Source organism: Colletotrichum chrysophilum (assembly GCF_026319265.1).
Source record: "Colletotrichum chrysophilum strain AFK26 chromosome Unknown scaffold_268, whole genome shotgun sequence".
Lineage (NCBI taxonomy): Eukaryota > Fungi > Ascomycota > Sordariomycetes > Glomerellales > Glomerellaceae > Colletotrichum > Colletotrichum chrysophilum.
Genome location: NW_026517555.1, coordinates 1,435 through 19,891, shown reverse-complemented (window position 1 = coordinate 19,891; position 18,457 = coordinate 1,435). Strand labels below are relative to the sequence as shown.

The following is an 18,457-nucleotide window of genomic DNA, read 5'->3' as shown; positions in this document are numbered from 1 at the left end:
GTGCATGGCATCACGTGGACGCAGCTGGTTTGGCGAATCAGAAGTGGATTAGGTAAGACGGCATGCGCTAACCACAATTAGATGCGGCTTCGAGGTGGGGTAGGTTCTGCAGATTCGGGGCCGACGTGAGAGGTCGAAGATTCATGTTGTCAAGACCAGGGACTCGAATTTGATGTTGAGAGCCTTCTCACTAACGCTGTGATTGTCACATGTTACTCCTGCATAGTTGAGACCTGGATGGACACCTTCAATGCCACTACTCACTCAACGCTCAGCGCGGCATCACCAGTCACAATAGTTGAACGGATGCATCAAGTCTCGAATCAATAATCATTATTACGTGCCCTGAAGGCAGGATGCAGAACTCCTGCCCATGCAAAAATCCAAAATGCCTACGACGGGAATCCCTCAAACCATACAGCAGAGCAGGCTCACAAGACCTAGGTATCATTCTCAATCCCAATCCCATACATATCCCATGTCCCGTATCTATCCAATTTCAACGTCTAGTTCAGTTCATTTCAGTGCAACGGCTTTCACTACCAGTTATGCTCCTAGGCCCAGTTGGCCAGGACAGCCATCACGCAGGCGCCGAGGGCAACGCAGCCGAAAGCAAAGAGCTGGATCTTGAGCGGAGAGTTGCGCATCTGGGGGTTGAACATAAACTCGTGCGCCAGCAGCTCGACGAGACCCGTGTACATGAGGATTCCGGCGCTGATAGAGTCGAAGATGCCATTAACGAGAGTTTGCGTCTCGGCGCTGCTGGGCCTGGCGGCAAGACCGACGGCGATGGCGACGGGGGTCGAGAGTCCGTACAAGCAGGCGAGGATGTGCGGCCACCACTTTCCGTGCGAGGGCCATTGAGCGACAGCGAGACGGGAGCCAAGACCGAGGCCCTCGAAGAACTGGTGGAAGGTCAAGACGATGAGAAGGACGACGAGTTCATCGCTGGTGGCGAGGACGAGACCGATGAAAATGGAGTGGAACACAACACCGAACTCCAGGATGAAGATAGCCGTGAGCTGACCAGTGAGACCGGAGTGACTATCTCCCTCGACGTGGTCGCGGGCGTGGCCGAGGTGATCGCGTCCGCCGGGAGGGTAGCTGACGTCGTCCGGAAGTCCGGGCACCTTTCTGGGGTCGACGAAGCCGTTGCCTCTCTCTGCGTCGCCATTGTCGTGGGGGCAAACCTCGCTAGCGCTACCGTCGGTGGCCTGGTCCTTGGATTTGACAGCGACAGCGCCAGTGCCGTTCATCTCGTGGTCGTGGCTGTGGGAGAAGGCGCTGCCGTTGGTCATGTTGGAGGCAACCATCTCGATGAGGAACATGACCATGACGGTCATCAGGCCGATGGCAAAAGCCCAGTCGTAGTCTCCGAGCCTGGGAGCCAAGCACTCGTTGTGAAGAGCCTCGACACCGGGGGCGAGCAGGTGCATCCAGGCAGTGGCGATGATGACACCCGTACCGACATACTTGAAGATGAAGAAGGTCATCTTGGGGACGTGCATCCTGGTAGTCCTGGCAAGGAAGATGGGCAGGAAACCGCCGAGAAGCGAGGCGACGAGGATGATGAAGATGGAGGCGATGCGCAGCGGCATGTTGCTCACGTCAACGGCAGCAGCGCCGCAGGCGTTGGTGGTAGCATCGGTGGCATCGGAGCCAGCGTCCTGGCGGGCAGCGAGAAGCCTCGCCGCAGAAATCTGAAGAGGGTTCATGTTGGTTGTTGTTGGAGGTGAGTGCTGTGAAACAGTAAGGGAGACAAAGCGTCTTCTCTGGACAGGTAGAGACCCTTAAGGTGATGGGAGCTCAAAGGTTACACGCGTTCAAGCCTTGGCTGCACCACGACGGCGTCCTGGATGATGGGAGATTCGAACTGTGCGTTCCCGGGGGAATGGGTCAAATGCCGGCAGGGTGCGTCTGGCTTTGTGGTGGCACAGAGTGCTGAGCTTGTCGGGGAGCTGGTCGGCGGGGGTGGGAAGCAGCAAGGAACGATGAAGATCGTGTGGTGATGGATCCTCGCCTGTCTTGGCTTGCAGCTTGGCGTCTTGGTAAAGAGAAGATGAGGCTCTGAGGCGGACCTGGGCAGTATATAAAATGCGCCTCGAGCAGGGGTTCCTCCTCCGGTTGAAGAAGGGCGAGTTCGAGGTTTTCCTGGGCGGGGTGGGCGACAGACGAGAGGGTGGGTGGTGCGGCGCCGTGGTGGTGGGAAAAGAGATGTCGAGAACCCGGATGGTCGTCGGTCGCGGGGGTTCGTCGGTTTAGATGGACATAAGAGGACGGACACACCCCCCCGCTAACGGCAATGGATTCGACGAGGGAACGGGAGAACCACAAAAGGTCGGGAAACCCGGCACCCTGCAGGAGGACAGGAGCAGGATCTTATTTCGTCGTCTTGTCCGGTTTATTTCTTGTGGTTCTTCTGTCGGAGGGGGACGCGCGAGACGGACGAGACGCAGACGACGTCAAGGTGCGCGCAGCCGAGGCGCTTCTGTGTGTCCCGGGTAAAGTGGACAAGGTAGAGACGATGCAGACAATTGGAGCCGTCTTTGGGGAAGGACGAGCCGAAGTTGCTTTTTTACAGTTTGGAGATGTTTCCTGAAATGCTCAAGAATAAAGAATCGTCTCAAGATAGAGTTTCGATGGTTGGGATGTCGTCGCTCGTGGTCGGGAAAAAAAGGGCAGAGAGAGAGGAAAGGGTGCAGGGAGCTGAGCTCCATGGTGGCTGTTGCCATGCGCTCAAAATCGTATACAAAAGTGAGGACCTTGATGGCCCGACGTTGGAAGGTCCCACTTTAGCAGCTGGGTCGTTACCTCACAGGCGCGCTTCCCTTATCAGCAGAGAAGCGAAGCGCAGCGCAGCGCAAACGCATGGAACAGACCAAGACACCGGTCGAGACACCACTCCCTGCAGCGCATGCCCGAAAACAGCAGGACATTGTTTATTTTTCCCATCGATGCTCTAAATTACGTCCTCGGTCCTGTCACCACATTCAGTAGGAAAACAGGGGAAATAAAAGAACAACAAGATAAACTCTCTTTTTATCAGCGCATCCCTTTCCTCGTCGGCCCCCTCAAAAACTGGACAACACGGTTCAAGTCTCCACGAGTCCCAGAAGCAACTGTGCAGCACCCGTGTGGTAGGAGCATCAGCCTTGAAACTGGCTCCATCCCTGCTCCCAGGCACTAGCTCCGCCGCGCCCGCCCCACCGTCCGTCGCCATTCAGATTTTTTGCACCAGAATATGCCCGCTCTGATTGGCCCGAGAGCTTGGCCATCAAGGTTCTCCGCACTAGCTTAACCATCAAGGTCCTCACTCTTCTCATTATTTCCCGCGCAAGGTGTGTCATGCCTGGGTCACTCGCCCGACGACAGACAACCTACCTCCCCTCATGACTTTACACTCTGACTGGTGGTGTCTCTGCTGATTGCGACTTGACGCTGCTACCGACTGGCTGCATGAAGGATAGAGCTGCGATGGCGGCGCACTAGATATCAAGTCCATCTGTGTCGGTCACTCCGCGGACTTGTGGTATTACGGGATGTTATGTTCAGGTGCTTTCTTTATCGTTGCGATGGACGATTCAGGAGCTGTGGTGCTTTTGACTCGACGCGGGTCTACATTATCTATACACAAAATACCATTCGCCCAGTTTGGCAGATGTTCCTTGTACTTGTCAGGCCAGGTACATGGTCCTGCCGGACTGATGAAGCAGTCTGAGCAGTCCAAGACCACCATTCACGGCCCCGTCAAGCATGCACCACCCTATGCATGCACGCAATAACCCCCAGCAGTGTCCAAGCCCTCTCTATCCAGAACCAACGAGCCATCTTCAAGTCGTAGAACCAACTCATCGCCAAGGAAGCTTGGCAGTCAGCTCCATCCACGAACCAAGCTTTAGCCAAGCCGGCCGCCTCCTCCACTGAAGGGCCTCCCATGCATGGCTTGGCTGAGGACATGGGAGGAGGAATCTCGAGAAATGAACCCTCCATATTGCTGCGCAAAACGAATGGAGACTCTGTTGATGAGGAACTTTTGACCCTGGTCTCTGGGCGTAGCCAGCCAACCAACCATATGCACACCCCCTAACCGTGAGGCACGACGTGGGCGACGACCGTCGTATCCCTTTCCATTCCAGTTCATGCAACCACAATATCTCCTCCCGCACGCCGTCTGCTGCAGCGGCGTCACTTCGGTTTGCGCCCTGCAGACCCATACTGCTGGATTGGTAGACCGAGGTCGTGTCGGGGATTGAGACCGCTGCGTCGGAGCTCATGTCGTATCGGGCAATAATCTCATCTCGTCGTTACATCTCATCAGTTCAAGCTGCATACTGAGTGGGCGCCGCTCTCATGATGAAAACTGGATTTCCACGCCCAGGGTCCTGAACGGCGAGTCCAGCTTGCGCAGGTCAATCGCGCTGCCGAGGCTGAACAGCAGCGACTTCACCCTGCCCTCCCACAGCACCCCAATCTTCATGTGCTGGTCGATCCGCGCCTTGATGACGCTGGCGTACTCGTCGTCCACGGCACCCGCACCCGGTGCCGCTCCCGGCATCGTCCTCGTCGTCCCATCATCCACCGCCGCAGGATCGTCCAATCTCCACTCCATCTTCGCCTGAAAGCTGCGTTCCCTCGGCTTCTCCTTCCGCTTCTCCTCTACAACCAGCCTCGGCTTCACCTCGGGCGCCGCCGGCGGCGGAGGGTCATCCAGCCGCCACTCCATCTTCGCCTGAAAACTCCGCTCCTTCTTCAGGAAATTTTCCGCCGAAAGCGCGGGGTGCTGCTGCTGCTGCTGGTCGAGATCGCTGCGCAGCAGGTTCTTGCGCCACAGCTCCATGCCCACGGACCAGTCGCTCTCGTAGCTGTACACATTAAAGTCCATCCTTGTCGCGAGGCTGCAGTGCCGGCCCGCCACGACGGCGTAGCTCGCGCTGATGTTGCCCATGAGCGGGTTCAGCGTCAGCGTCGCCGTGAGCGGCGTCCCGCGGTGCTCCGGCAGCGTCGCGAAGCGCCCGCCGAGGCTGACGCCGCCCGACTTGTTCAGCGTGCCGTAGTAAATCTCCCCGCCGGCGCTGAAGCGGCCGTAGATGCGCTCCTTTGCGTCCTCGGCCCCGGGCTTGCCGTTCGCAGGCCGTGTCGCCGGTGCCGGAGGCGGCGGTGGTGGTGGTACGTCCTCCGCGTCGCCTCCAAAGTTGTACACGCCCCTGAAGCCCAGCAGCCCGCCGTCGGACGAGGCCAGGCCTTCCACCGCATACCGCCCGACGTCGTACTGCGCCAGGCCCAGCAGCGTGCCGCCGTTGCGCAGGTTCTTGCTCGAGACGGCGCTGAGCTGGAGCTGCAGCGCGGGGGACACGCGCTTGACGACGAGGGCTTCGAGGAGCGACTCGGGCAGGTAGAGGCGGCCGTAGAGCAGCGACGCGGCGGCGGGGCTGAGGAGCGGGTATGGAGTGGCTGCAGGCAGGCGTCGGGGGAGGTCGACGAGCGGGCGGTAGGAGCGGAGGAGCGCCGGCAGGGGAACCGCGTCGGACTGCGGGGTGAGGCTCGCGCGGAGGGGCACGGAGGAGTAGAGGTAAGAGATGGAGCCGTCGACGACGCCCACGGAGCCGAGCTGGTACGAGGTCGCGTAGTGGGGGGTTGCGAGGGACGAGAGGGTGAGGCGCAGGCCCTGGGGTGTCGGGAAGTTGAGGAGAGCTGGAGGGTGGCTCAAGTCAGCCTAATTGAGCCCAAAAGCAGCAGCAGCGGGCAGGTTGACGGAGAGGACGCACCATCGGCGGTCGAGTTGAGCGACGAGTAGGAGTTGTCGCGGTTCCAGCCGGTAGCCTCGTAAAAGGCACCCTGGACGTAGTTCATGAACTCGCGCATGGTGGGCGGATGTGCCGTGTTGCTTCGCGGAGCAACGTGCTCTTTGGTACTATTGCGTCTGTGACATTTGCTGTGTTGCGTGGGTGAAACGCGAGGATTGGGACACCGAAAAGCTGGAAGGCTGTGATGGTTTGACTTTGCCAATTGCAGTGTTGTCATGGGTGGGGCTGGCTTGTGACGGCATTGGGAGGTTACGTAATCCACGTCGCCGACGAATGCCGCCTCTTGAGTCTTGAACAGTTCAAGGTCTTCTGGCCGTGATTTGGGTATTTCGCTGCCCACAAGCGTCTGGTTCGTCTGAAACCATACCTGGATGAGTTCTTTGTGTTTTCTGTTTATAATTATATCAAATTTGGTCATTTTCATGCATGCTTTAATGTGGTATGATTTTAGACATTCATTATTTTCCCAACTTATTTCTCATGACACGTCACGCTTCCACGGAGGTTATGAACATCATCTTAAACATTCAACACACATCTAAGGACACGAAACGCTTGTGAAACCGATTAACATATAACTTTTGAGAGTCATATCATGAAATGATCATTGCACTGCTTACGATATGACCTTATCCGCCAACAATACTCACAGCCATATTGCCAGCATACAACCCCAAAACTAACATGAGCCCAACGAATGTGATGTCAAAGTCGTGCTGTATTCCGACAATTATTGACTACTGAATGATAATCTAGTATGCTCTAACCACAAAGAAAATCCGAATAGAAGGCTTCAAAAAATGCTGCTTTTTTCTTTGTTTCATCGAAGAGATGGGGATATCACCAAACCACCCTCCTAGGCTCCTCGCTCCACTCCGCCTCGCCCTCGCGCCTCACCCATAACTCGTTATACCTCTGCCCGCTGTCGTCCCGGTAGCACTCCGACCATACCTTGCCCGATATCCGCGCGTGGCGGGGCACGTCGCCCTCGCTGCGCACCACCACCTCCTCCGCCGCCTCCGCCGCCGCCGCCGCCTCCCTCAACGCACCCTCCTCAATCTTGACAATCTCCTCCGCGAGCGCCGCGCACGCGAGGCTATCATACACAGCCTCCCGGCGCGGCCACCGCTTCAGCAGCGCGATCGCCCTTCGTCGGATGTCCGGGTTGCGGCACTTGACCGCCGTGTGGTACAGGCACGAGATGGCGCCCATATCCACGCTGAATCGCCACTGCGGGATCTCCGTCGTCTCGATCAGCCGCTCCGCGAGCCCGATCTGGTACTCAAACTGCGGCACCATCGTGTCGTAGAAGTTCTCGCCCTCGGTGGTGTTGTTCTCGCCGAGGAAGAGCAGCGTCGCGCCAATGTGCCACAACCTCAGAATGTCCGCGCGCGGGTCCGCCGACTCCTCGGGGTGGCGCGCGAGGTACTCGTTCAGCGCGTCCTCCCAGCGCCGCAGCGAGCCCAGCGGGTCCTTCTGCATCGTCGTCGTGTCGCCGTAGAAGTCCGTCGTGTAGTACGTGATGAACTCGGGGAAGATGTACGCGAGCAGCAGCACCAGCCCGTCGCGCGCCTCGGTCAGCGTCGCGAAGGGGCCAAAGTGCCCGTCCTCCGCGGAGACGACCTGCACGGGGATCGTCGGCGGCGACGGCAGCGAGCGCGTGTGCAGCGCCATGGTGATGAAGATGGGCTTGAGCGCCTTCTGGATGAAGCGGCCCTCGGGCGAGTCGACGGGGGTCATGCCGACGCGCTCGGCGGGCGCGAGCGGGGCCGTGTCGGAGAGCCACATGGCCATGGTGTTGAGGCTCGTCTGCAGGTGGATGTTGGCGTCGGCCTCGGTGCCGCGCAGCCAGTCGAAGGCGATACACAGCGCGGCGCAGGTGAGGGTGACGTGCAGGTCGGTCCACTGGCGGGCGTGGATGTGGCGCTTGAACAGGTGCAGGGCCTTGGTGTACTCCTCGTCGGCGCGGCGGCACAGCATGACGGCGTCCGGGTCGGGCTGCCTGGCGACGACGTCGTTGCGGTAGCCCTCGTGGCGGGCGCCGAGGGCGACGAGGATCTGCGCGACGCACGGCTCGGCGTGCGCCAGCTGGAGGACGGTGACGGCCCAGAAGTCGTTGTCGAAGTAGCCGGCGAACTGCCGCGCGGACTCGGTCTGGAAGTACTTGAAGGCGCGCTCCGTCTTCTGGGTGAGCTTGATGGCGGAGGTGGTGAGGGCCGGGCGCAGGGCGACGGTGAGGTGCTGCTGCTGCTCGGCCGCCGGTCGCAGGGGCACGTTTGCCGCTGCTGCGCCGGCGCCGCCGCGGCGAGGCGGGTCGGGCCAGGTGCAGCCCGATTGATGTCTGATGCAGTTGTTGCACTTTGGCTTGGTCTCGTCACATTTCACACGCCGCGTGCTGTTGGTCGCGAGAACGTCACAAAGTCAGCCTTTGCCATTGCTGAAGTGTCTGCGCGCTCCATGTCTTTTCTCTTCTCTCTTTTTCTGTCATTTCACACCCGTGCCGCGTTGCCCGGAATCTCCGCCCATCGCAACTCAGAAACATGAAAAAGTGATAAAAATCCAGGGGGGTTGCAGCCGCAGCGGGCCTGTCGGGGGAAAACACCACAGAGAAATGAGAGAAAAAGTTAGAAGGTACACGGCGCGCGCGCGCGTGTGCGGGCGCGATGTGGCGACTCGACAGAAAGGAGCTTACCGGCAGGTCAAGCAGCCCTCTCGAGAGCGCGGAGTCGACTTCCTCTTCCTCGGGGGCGGCTTCTGCTGGAGCGATGGGGCGGCATCACGGGCGTTGTTCGTGGTGATGGTGATGGTGGTGGTGGAGGACGTCGCGGGCGGTTGGCTGTTGGCCATGATGGTAGCCGGCTGCGGTGCGCGCGCGCAGGAGGGGGGGGGACCGTGCAGTGAAACATGAAAACCCACTGGGACTACCATAGATAGAGATCTCGCACTACCTAGGTACGGACACGCAGCCAGATCTGTCTCTCCCCTCTTTCAGCTTCGGGCGTGGCTAGCTTGTGAGAAAGGATCGAGGAGGGGGCCGGGCGAGATGTGACAGGAGCACCGCCGCTCCACTAATGACGCGGGAGAAAAGAAAAGAAAAGAAAAGAGGAAAGGGGGATTCTTGTTTTAAATTGTCAAGGGGGAGAGGTTGGTTGCGAGCGGCGGGCGACTAGTAGGCGAGACCCTTCGAAGGCGTGGGAAGGGGGGGGAACGGGCAGTTTTGGGGGTTTGAGGGGGGAAACGAGAGCCCGGATTGCGGATGACCCCGGGCTGCCGGCCAAGCCATTCCCCGGCCCCGCACTCCGTGCCATGCGGACCAATTAACGGCGCCCGCTGCCATCGACCCGGCCCACAGTCGCCTGAGGAGAACAGGGTTGCCATTGGCCCGTTGCCCGCGCGGTGCGCCAGTTTTTGCAGCGCTCGGCCACCAACGGCGCTCATGACAATTTCCCCTTATTGGGAGTCTTTCTGCAGAGACTGCGAAAGATATCGCGCGGGCTGGCGGGCGGCCCGCTTGCTGCACGGGTCTGTTGGTTCTTATCGCGTGTCACTTGTCAGTTGTCGGGCAGCAAACATCAGATGCAGTGTTTCGATCTCGGGAGGGTGGGGGCCGGCAGTCGACGGTAGTGTGCGTCTGCGGCGTCGACTGGAGACTTGTCGGGCTACCTATTACCTAACCCCGCGATGCAAGCTTCGTGGGGTCCTTTTCGCGAGGTTGTTGACACGGAAACCAGCCAACACTCACAAATTTCCAGCAACGAGGATTGCTTTGACTATGTAGAGAGAACACGTGTTGAGTCCGATTTGGACTCGCAACAGTGGTTCTGTACGCATTGGGTAAGTGATCGAGTCGTTCAAGTCTCTGAACGGCAACTCGGCGGGGCCGTGGACATGCTTGCTCGGGAGTCGGGCGGATCTCCAAAGCCCTACCAGCCCACTGATGGACTCTGTAGACACGATTCAGGAGACGTTACATGAATCCGCTCTGGATCGCGTTTGAATCGTGAGCATTGGTGGTTCGACTATTGCAACTGCGTAGCTTCAACGGTAGAGCATAATACTGTTAATATTAAGACAGAGGTTCGATTCAGACATTGTGGTCCGGGTTGCGAAGACAAGGAAGCTGAGTTGACAACAGAACATTCTGAGAGAAAAAAAGTCTTTAGCACGTCCCCCAAGCAATCTTACTCCCTCTCATCACCCTCGACCGCAAAGTCCAACGAGTCAATATCCAACTCCTCCTTCCTCCTGCGAAACATAATCACAGTCTTCGGGTTGATCTGCCTCGCGACCCCCACCACGAACGGGTCCGCGGTGTTGCCGGGCGCCAGCTTCCAGTCGTACTTGAGCAGCAGATGGCACAGCGCCACCTTGACCTCGTTCGACGCGAAGAACCGCCCCGGGCACGCGTGCTGCCCGTGGCCGAACGCCAGGTGCTCCGGGCTCGTCGTCACCAGCTGCGCCTTGTGCATCTTGCCGGGCTCCTCGCGCATGCGCCGGAACCGGTAGATGTCGTACGTGTCCACATCCTCGCCGTGGATCTTGGGGTCTTTCATTGCGGACGCGTCGACGACCACGCGCTCGCCGCGCCGAATCGTGATGCCTTCGTCGAGGGTGATGTCCTTGGTTGCGAGGCGGCGCATTTGGACTAAATAAATGCTGTCAGTCTTCGTCTTCGGAACCATGAAACGGGAGGAGCTTACACATTGAGTTCGGCTTCATCCGCTGCGTCTCCTTCAGCGCGCTGTCCATCAGCTTCATATTATACAGCGCCGTCTTCCTCCACCCCTCCGCCTTCAACACCTGTACAACCTCCTCGCGCAGCGGCGTGATCAGCTCTGGCTGGTTCGCAAGGAACAGCATCGTCTGCGCCAACAGATCCGTGGTCGTATGAATCGCCGCAAAGCTCAGCGTCAACTTCCCAAACTCATCAGTTCAAGATCCAACACCCAAGATCGATCACAAGACGTACCTGGAACACAGCCGCGTCATACGCCTGCCCTTTGCACTCCATCTCCGCCCACTCGATCGCGTCGTTGTAGCTCGGCGCCTCCTCCCCCTTGGCCGCGGCCTCGCGCTTGGCGGCGCGCCGCTGCTCGATCACGCCGCTGATGAGCGCGCGCGCCTGCGCCAGGTGCTGCCGCACAAGGCGGCAGTCCGGGAGGAACCAGTGCACCAGGGGCCGCAGGGGCCGGGGCACGAAGGTGAGCTTCATCGCGGCCATGAAGGAGATGACGGTGTAGTCCTTGGTGACGCGCAGCCAGGCCTCGTTGCGGCAGAGCTCGTCGCCGAGGAAGACGCGCGAGGAGAGGCGCGCGACGAGGTCGAGGATTGCGTCTTTGGCGGGGATTGAGCGCCATTCTTTCGGGGAGTTGTTAGATCAAGTGACGGGGGGGAGGAGAAGGGTTGTGGGTTGCGGTTGAGGGGACGTACCCGGCGATTCGCCAAAGATGTGACTTGCTGCAAAGGCTGTTTCGAGTGATAGTGGTTCGGTAACTGTGTCTGAAAGTCCGTCTAGTCAGCTTGAGTGCACGTACGACAGTTAAAGTCCACGTACTGAGGTACTTCGTAAGCTGCTTCCTCGCCACATTCTGCAAGATCTGAGAGTCGTGGTCAACGAAGCCAAAGGGCTCGAAACCCGCAATCCCATAATGAAAGTCCTACGAGACATGCGTTAGTCTATCAAGATACTTGACAATCAACCAACAACGCATCTTGAAATAGCTGCATGATGCACAACGACCCGAAAAGTACGTACCGCCTTAATGAACGCCCCAAAGTTCAAGTCATCCTCATTCCGGATACTATGAGCAAACCGCGGAGGCAACACCGTCAAATCGCCGTTCTCCGACAACACCTTGAACGGCTTGTCCGCAACCGCGGACTTCGCCTTGTCAAGAACGCTCATCCCCGTCTTCAGGAAGTCCATTCTTGCCAGCGGCCGGGGGCGGAGCCATGTCGGCGGATCGACGAAGGGGATGCTGTTGTCCCGTTTCGCAAGTTTGAAGGCGACGGATGTGACGAGGACCACGAGGAAGGCGGTGATAATGTAGCCGTGCGGTCGCAGTTCGAGGCCCAGCGGGAGGGCGGTGTCAGTCCACGAGGATGGATGGGCTACGGGCGATGAGGATGCCATCTTTGATGTTTGATGGTGGCGTTGGTGTAAGTGATGCTGGATTTGGTGAAGGTGGAAAGGTTGTTGAATGGATTATGTGAGGAATGAGTAAGAAGACCTTGGCTGTTTGAGAGGGGTTCTCTCCTTTTTTAAGGATACTGAAAGTCGACTTCAGTTCTTGCTGGCGTGCACAACCGTGATGGGCGTCATTCTCACGGAAGCCTGTCACTCCGAGATATGCTGTAAAGACTGCATTAGCAGACGGATTTCGGGCAATAGGACTAGTAACGCTTTCTGTGGGTAGCATCGTCGACAGTGAGACCCTGTTTGTGATACGTCACTCACGAGCAGCTGTATCATGGTCCAGCGATACCCCCACCTCATGTTCGGATGACAGGCATTGACATGAGCAGTATCTTTGAGATGATTGGCTACGCCCCTCAGAGTGTACCAAATCAGGCATGTGGACGTTCACCGGCCTTGGTGGAACGTGCATGCTTCCAGCTACGACATCCTCAGATGTCATGGTTGAGGGCGAAGGATGAACGGAGTGCGGCACCAAAGCAACTGCCGGCGGGAGATCACCTACGACGTTGCGTCATCCAACAACTCGATTGGATGCTTGGACTGCAAAGTATCACCGCGTTTTACGAAAAAAGCAAATCCAATGGATTTCGGCTTTTCAACCGCGTCGGGTTTTCGCTTCTCATGCATCGGAGTTTCATTCTCAAGATATCGGGGTTTCAACCGTGATACATCGGGCTTTCAACTCCCATCCATCGGATTTTCAACCACCCCCAACATCGGGATTCCGAAGTTCATTTAAGCACCGGTGTGGAGAGCATGCACAAACGCGCCAAGCCAAGGCAGATCTGAGGCGCCGCGCATGCCCCTAACCCATCTGCGGGCTGCGGATCTCGTTATCGTATAAGATTTACGAGCCTAGATTTGCACAAGAACGAGTCAGGCGCAGAACTGTAAAAACCCTCCATCTCTCCCACACACATTTATCCAGCGTTGATGAACTTGTGGCTATGAAACTCAGCCTAGTGGAGAAACCTTCGCCTCCGCGGTGAACAAGGTCTCAACGCACTTCTTGGTACGCGCTGCTGTCGTTTCTATTGGTTAAGTAGCGGGTACCCCCGTCAACGGGACGGCAATTACGACCGTCCCGGGGTGCGGCAAGGAGCCGTCGGAAAGTTTGTCTTGACGTCGCGCACCGGGGGAGGAGGGGATAAGTAATGGACGCGGTCATCAGTACCTACGAGTCTACATTCTACTTGCTATCAAAAATCAGCACCGCGACAACAACTTTCTTTTCATTGACAATCAATAGACACGGCAGTGGAAGTTATCTGGAATTGAAGAGAACTGCGTTTGGCAAGAGAGCAATTTGGATTCCTCCGCGGAAAGGGCGGGCTATTGACTTCCGGAATGGCGAAGTGCACAGAACATCCGCTTAACGTGCCCAGTAAGCTACCCACAGGGGATGTTGTCTTCACAGAAGGAGCATATCTAACGCGTCGCCTTCAAAGTTGTCGAGCAGAAGCTCACGAGCGGCATCCGCGTCCACGGTCTCCTCCTCTCCCTCTCAACCTCCGCAACTATCGTAGCATGCTGCCTCACAGCCTGGCAGGTCTTCCAACACGCCAGACACTACACGAAACCAAGCGAACAGAAGCAGTAAGATCCCCAGGCAGCCGCGTGTAAATTCACATCTGACACCACTACTCCCCTCAGAATCATCCGCATCCTCTTGATGGTCCCAATCTACGCCATCGCCTGCACCCTCAGCATCGAGTTCTACAAGCAGCACGTCTACCTCGCCAGCATCTACGAGTTCTACGAGTCCCTCGTCATCGCGGCCTTCTTCCTGCTGCTGTGCCAGCTCTTGCACCCGGATCCCACCACGCTCCGAAGGGCGTTCTCCCTGGTCGAGCCGAAGCCGTGGATCCATCCGATACGGTTCCTGGTGGTACACATCGGGCGCCGAAAAGATCGGAGCGTGGACGGGTTGAAGTGGTTCAACGTACGTTTTGCGATTGGGTCTATTGTGCGGGGTACAGGCTGACTTTAGCAAGACTATCTGGTTCTGCGTCTTCCAATTCTGTATAGTCAAGTTCCTCGGCGCTCTTGTCAAGTGCATCACTGAAGCTGCTGATATGTACTGCGAGGAGTCGAGCAGTGCCAGTCATGCGAAGATTTGGGTATGTTCACATCCCCCGCAAAGACACAATGTGACTACATTGCTAACTGTTAAGCAAAGGTTATGGTCATTGAAATTTTGTCACTGGTGACTGCCATGATGTGTCTCCTTCAATTCTACCAGCAGACCAAAAAGGAGCTTGAGACCCACCAACCTCTGTTGAAATTCCTCGCCATCAAGTTGGTGGTGTTTCTCTTTTACGTCCAGACCGTGAGTCACACACCTTCAAACAGCTCCGCGCTGCATCCTCCCGATTATTGTCACTGACCGCCCTGATAGTTCATCTTCAGCTTCCTAATGAAGGAAGACGGCCCAATCAAACCCACAGCGACGATATCCTACCCGTCCTGGGCCGTCGGGATCCCCAACACAATCCTCTGCTTCGAAATGGCAGCCGTCTCCATCCTGCACATCTTCGCATACCCCCACGAACCATACCGCGCCCGAACCGATACGAAAGACGACTCCCACAGCGAGGGCAGCGCGGTACGCGAAAACGACCAACACCCCCTCCACCAAGTTTTAGTGACGCGCAGCCACGACGGCTGGGCCCGCCAGCACGATGAGCCCGTATGGGACGGGACGCAGAGTACACCAGACACACGCGCCCCCGCTGCCGGATTCAAGTGGGAGGCGCTGGTGGACGCGCTCAACTTTGTTGACGTTGTGTTTGCCGTGGTAACTGCGTCGCGGTGGCTGGTGGCGGAGCGACGGAAGGATGCGGCGCGGGCTGCGGCGGCGGTGGAGGACGAATGTGACTACCCGTACGGTGCTGGGGATGTAAGGAGAAGAAAGACGGAAGATCTCTCGCAGGCGTTGGATAGAGCTCAGGCGCAAACGTCCTCCACGCGGTTGGGATGATAGCGTTCTCATGAATCGACAGGAGCAAGTCAGAGAACCTGAAACGAGGACTTTTCACAACAAACGACAGCCGCCAACTGGTCGAAAAAGTAGAAATGCTTTTTATTTTGAACCATATGAATAGAATCGAACTTTTGTTTTACTTCCCCCAGGCCGCTTTTCATGAGGCAGCCCACGCCGCGACCTTTTTGAAAATGAGCTCGCCGTCCTCCTTGCTGTCATTCATCTGCGCAAAGTAGCGCTGCAGGTCCTCCTCCGTCGGCAGCGTCTGCCGGTAGTACGCCACGTCGTGGTCGAACAGTTGCCGCGCGAGCTCGCCCTGGATCTCCGGGTGACCCTGCATCGACAGCACGAGCCCCGAGTCCGCGAAGAGGATCTCGTTGTCGGGGGCCAGTGGCCTGAAGCCCGCGGGGACGTCCTTGACGAAGCGCTTGTGGAACTTTGTGATTTTCTGGAGGGGTGGCGGTGCGGGTTAGCGCGCTCGTGCGTGGAGGGTGATCGGGTTTGGTGGTAACTTACGATGGAGTCTTTGCCGAAGAGGGCTTGTCCGTCTTGGTTGAGAGGGAGCTCCTCGACGCCGACCTGTCAGAGACACATTGTTAGTCCCGGGTCCAAAAGTTTTACGTTTTGAACATGGAGAATGGCGTGAACGTACCCTGGGGAACTCAAAGCTGCCAATAGACCCAGACAACGCGGTAGCAATAGCCTGGTGACCCCAGCACACTCCCATAAGCTTCGTCCTGGTGATGGGCTGCGTCGAGACGACCCCGCGGATCCACTCGAGCACGGCGTTGACCCAGGGCTCGTAGCACGAGGGGGCCTGGCACAGGTTACTCAGGCCGCCGGTGATGATGATGAGGTCGTAGTTGGCGGGCTCGGGGAGGTCTCTGATGTCCGCCATGGGCTGGTAGGCGTCGACGAGGGCGTCCGGGACGTGGCGGCGGATGTTGTCGCGGAAGGACTGGACCATGCCCCGGTGCTTGGGCTCCTCCAGGTCGTACGCCTTGACGATGGCGACGCGCAGGGGTGTTGGCATGGAACCCATTGTAAAGATGGCTGGTGGGAGTGGGTGATCTTGGTGAAGGGTTGTTGTTGTGTAAGTGGTTTGTAACAGCTTCAACGGGCGATTCCAAGACTTGACGAGAGGTTGAAACAAGGAAGAGAGACGAGTAGAGCCACGGTAACTGAACGATGGTGGTGTGCAGACGCCGTCTCTTATGCCACACGGACGAGGTGGGTCTCACGGTGGTAGATAAGCTGAGAGCTGTCTCCGCAACGGCCTCCGGCTAACATCGGGGCGTCCACATTATCTCCGGCAATCGGTCACTTGGGTTGAGGCTAGTCATGAGGCCCCCGGGGAGCACCGTCCCCCTTGGAGATATTACTAATGAAATTAGAGCGTTGCGAGAGTTGTTGGCGTCCCGAAGCCCCGTCCACCGCTCCGGGCGATTTCGGAGTGCGAGGGGCAGAGGCAGGTTGAGGGGAAAATGGATCGCGGCAGTCAGGAAGACAGCCAACCGCCTGCTGCAACTTTCAAACACGGATGTTTCCACGTGAATCCATGGTCATGCTGACCGTCTCTCATCCCCTCTTGCGGACGTGGATCTTGAGTGCTCGCCCCCAGGTTGGGCACCTCACTTGGTGCACCCGTCAATCACGCCCTGCATAAAACTCACGCCTCCCCCCCTGCACTTCCTCCTCCCCCCAAAAAGCATCATCAGCCGCCACGAGCCAAACAGAATGTCAGCAAACGCGGTTATCTTATCTCTCGATATCAAATCCCGCCAGCGGTGGACCTGGGCAGCCGTTTTCCCCAGACTTTCTTATACGTACCTTTAACACGGGCGCGGCTGGACCGCGAATCACAGCACGCACTCCGATAAGGGTCGCCCGATGGCCCGTCCGAACTTCAGGATTGGGCGCAGGACCCGCCGGAAATGGCGGCCGCTGCGTGAGCGTGTAGGGTCTTATTTCCTGATCCGGAAGGGTTTGCCTGCGCGCCGCCCCGCTCCGAGCGCACTGAAGAGGCCGGGGGCGGGAGGGCGTCTGCCCACGTGTGAGTGCAGCACCCGGCCGATGTTGCCATTGCAAGTTGCGATCGCGAGAGAGAAAATCAAATAGAAATTCCAGCTTACCCCTCCCCTTCGCACTCGCAATTTCGAGGTGGCTTGCACCCGAGGGGACACAGGACTCCATCTGAGGTGCTTTCTCCGACTCAGGAGCACCAGGACGCTCGGATGGCCCCTTTCGCCCACACAGTGCTGGCAGAAGCCCCCCCGGACAACGCTTGGAGGCTTATTCTTGTTACCCCCATTTTACCTAAGGGATTCCAGCGCAGACAGCGAAAAAGCCGCCGACAGAGGCCACATGATGCTTCAAACCCGTCCACGACATCAGCACATGAGTTGCGTCCGCCATGAGAAAAGTTTTTCTCCTCTGCGACTCCTCTTCCTCACCGTCCTGCCGCATCATCCCTTTAATTTATGACTCTTCCGTGAGTTTCCGAATGATCCCCCAGCTCCATCCGCAGCACTGCCCCTCAGCCAACTCAGCCAACTGGACGAAGCATACGACTCCATGTGCATCCTCGGTGTTCTCTCCATGAGCCAGCCGTGGATGGAGTTCTGCTCCAACTCGCAAAGTCGTCGTCAGTTGAGAAACACTGACAACCTTTCGCCGACCGGGGCCCCGTCTGCGGACCCATGCACATGCTACCCTGCTGCAGAACCTGAAAGCTTCTTCCAAGCTTTTTTTCTTCGGCAAGCCGTCTCAACACAGCACCTCTCTGCTGACCCCAACCACGTTGCATGGGCCCTTTTCGAAACCCCCCACATCCCCCGCAACCTTTCGCAGAGCCGCTCGTTATTGGACTTCCCGCAACGCGCAATTGCGGTCTGTTCAATTGGGTGAGCTGGAGGACAGAGTTGACCAGCCAATCACATCTTCGCTTCCGTGGCTCAGTTGGAAGAGCGTTTGTGACTCTGGCCCAGGTGGAGATATCCAAAGGTCGCAAGTTCGAGCCTTGCCGGGAGCACTGTGGTTCCTTTTTGATGTGCATCTTCGTCTGTTCGCTTCCGAGGATGAAGTCAAGTCTAATCGAAGAGCTCAGTTGGATTAGTCAAGGCAACCGACTTGGATTGATGAGACTTTCGCGATAAGATTCATTGACAATAATCGCGACATCAATATCTCACATACGCAGACTGAGGAAAAAAAGCCCGATTGCTTAGTGAACAGTCAGGGGTCCTCTTGCGATTGAGTTGCACGCAGACCTTGAGGCTTCAAGACTTCATTCGCTCAGCAGGTCCGATCTTGCGTTTTCCACCACGATTGACAGATGATAGTGGCAGGCTTGAACACGATACTGACCGTGGGACAGAAACCTCTCCATGCCGTAGATTCGATGTGGACTACCGCTTTTCAACCTCGCTCGCTTCTGTGCTCAACAGCTCGGAAGTCGGGCCAGGATGCCAA

The 18,457-nt window shown here is 57.7% G+C and overlaps 6 protein-coding genes and 1 non-coding gene across 7 annotated transcripts; 2 read left to right on the top strand and 5 right to left on the bottom strand.

Annotated features, from left to right (window-relative positions):
- Window positions 1-554: 554 nt before the first annotated feature.
- Window positions 555-1,715, bottom strand: COL26b_013919 (uncharacterized protein; the record flags this gene model as incomplete). Its single annotated transcript, XM_053186503.1, has 1 exon — window positions 555-1,715. The coding sequence occupies one exon, from the start codon at window positions 1,713-1,715 to the stop codon at window positions 555-557; it is 1,161 nt and encodes a 386-aa protein (XP_053029552.1).
- Window positions 1,716-4,348: 2,633 nt separating this feature from the next.
- COL26b_013918 (uncharacterized protein) lies at window positions 4,349-5,862 on the bottom strand (the record flags this gene model as incomplete). Its single annotated transcript, XM_053186502.1, has 2 exons — window positions 4,349-5,691; window positions 5,766-5,862. The coding sequence occupies 2 exons, from the start codon at window positions 5,860-5,862 to the stop codon at window positions 4,349-4,351; spliced, it is 1,440 nt and encodes a 479-aa protein (XP_053029551.1).
- Window positions 5,863-6,644: 782 nt separating this feature from the next.
- Window positions 6,645-8,651, bottom strand: COL26b_013917 (uncharacterized protein; the record flags this gene model as incomplete). Its single annotated transcript, XM_053186501.1, has 2 exons — window positions 6,645-8,199; window positions 8,497-8,651. 2 exons carry the CDS (start codon window positions 8,649-8,651, stop codon window positions 6,645-6,647), a joined length of 1,710 nt encoding a protein of 569 aa, XP_053029550.1.
- A 1,334-nt stretch (window positions 8,652-9,985) lies between these two features.
- Window positions 9,986-11,937, bottom strand: COL26b_013916 (uncharacterized protein; the record flags this gene model as incomplete). Its single annotated transcript, XM_053186500.1, has 5 exons — window positions 9,986-10,449; window positions 10,505-10,718; window positions 10,774-11,162; window positions 11,359-11,461; window positions 11,560-11,937. The coding sequence occupies 5 exons, from the start codon at window positions 11,935-11,937 to the stop codon at window positions 9,986-9,988; spliced, it is 1,548 nt and encodes a 515-aa protein (XP_053029549.1).
- A 1,413-nt stretch (window positions 11,938-13,350) lies between these two features.
- On the top strand, window positions 13,351-14,983 carry COL26b_013915 (uncharacterized protein; the record flags this gene model as incomplete). The annotated part of the gene is made up of 6 exons (XM_053186499.1): window positions 13,351-13,387; window positions 13,452-13,599; window positions 13,657-13,945; window positions 13,998-14,123; window positions 14,183-14,332; window positions 14,402-14,983. The coding sequence occupies 6 exons, from the start codon at window positions 13,351-13,353 to the stop codon at window positions 14,981-14,983; spliced, it is 1,332 nt and encodes a 443-aa protein (XP_053029548.1).
- Window positions 14,984-15,143: 160 nt separating this feature from the next.
- On the bottom strand, window positions 15,144-16,028 carry COL26b_013914 (uncharacterized protein; the record flags this gene model as incomplete). Its single annotated transcript, XM_053186498.1, has 3 exons — window positions 15,144-15,434; window positions 15,503-15,565; window positions 15,639-16,028. 3 exons carry the CDS (start codon window positions 16,026-16,028, stop codon window positions 15,144-15,146), a joined length of 744 nt encoding a protein of 247 aa, XP_053029547.1.
- Window positions 16,029-17,929: 1,901 nt separating this feature from the next.
- On the top strand, window positions 17,930-18,017 carry COL26b_013913. The gene has a single exon. It is a non-coding gene; the product is annotated as a tRNA-Gln (tRNA).
- The last annotated feature ends 440 nt before the right edge of the window (window positions 18,018-18,457 follow it).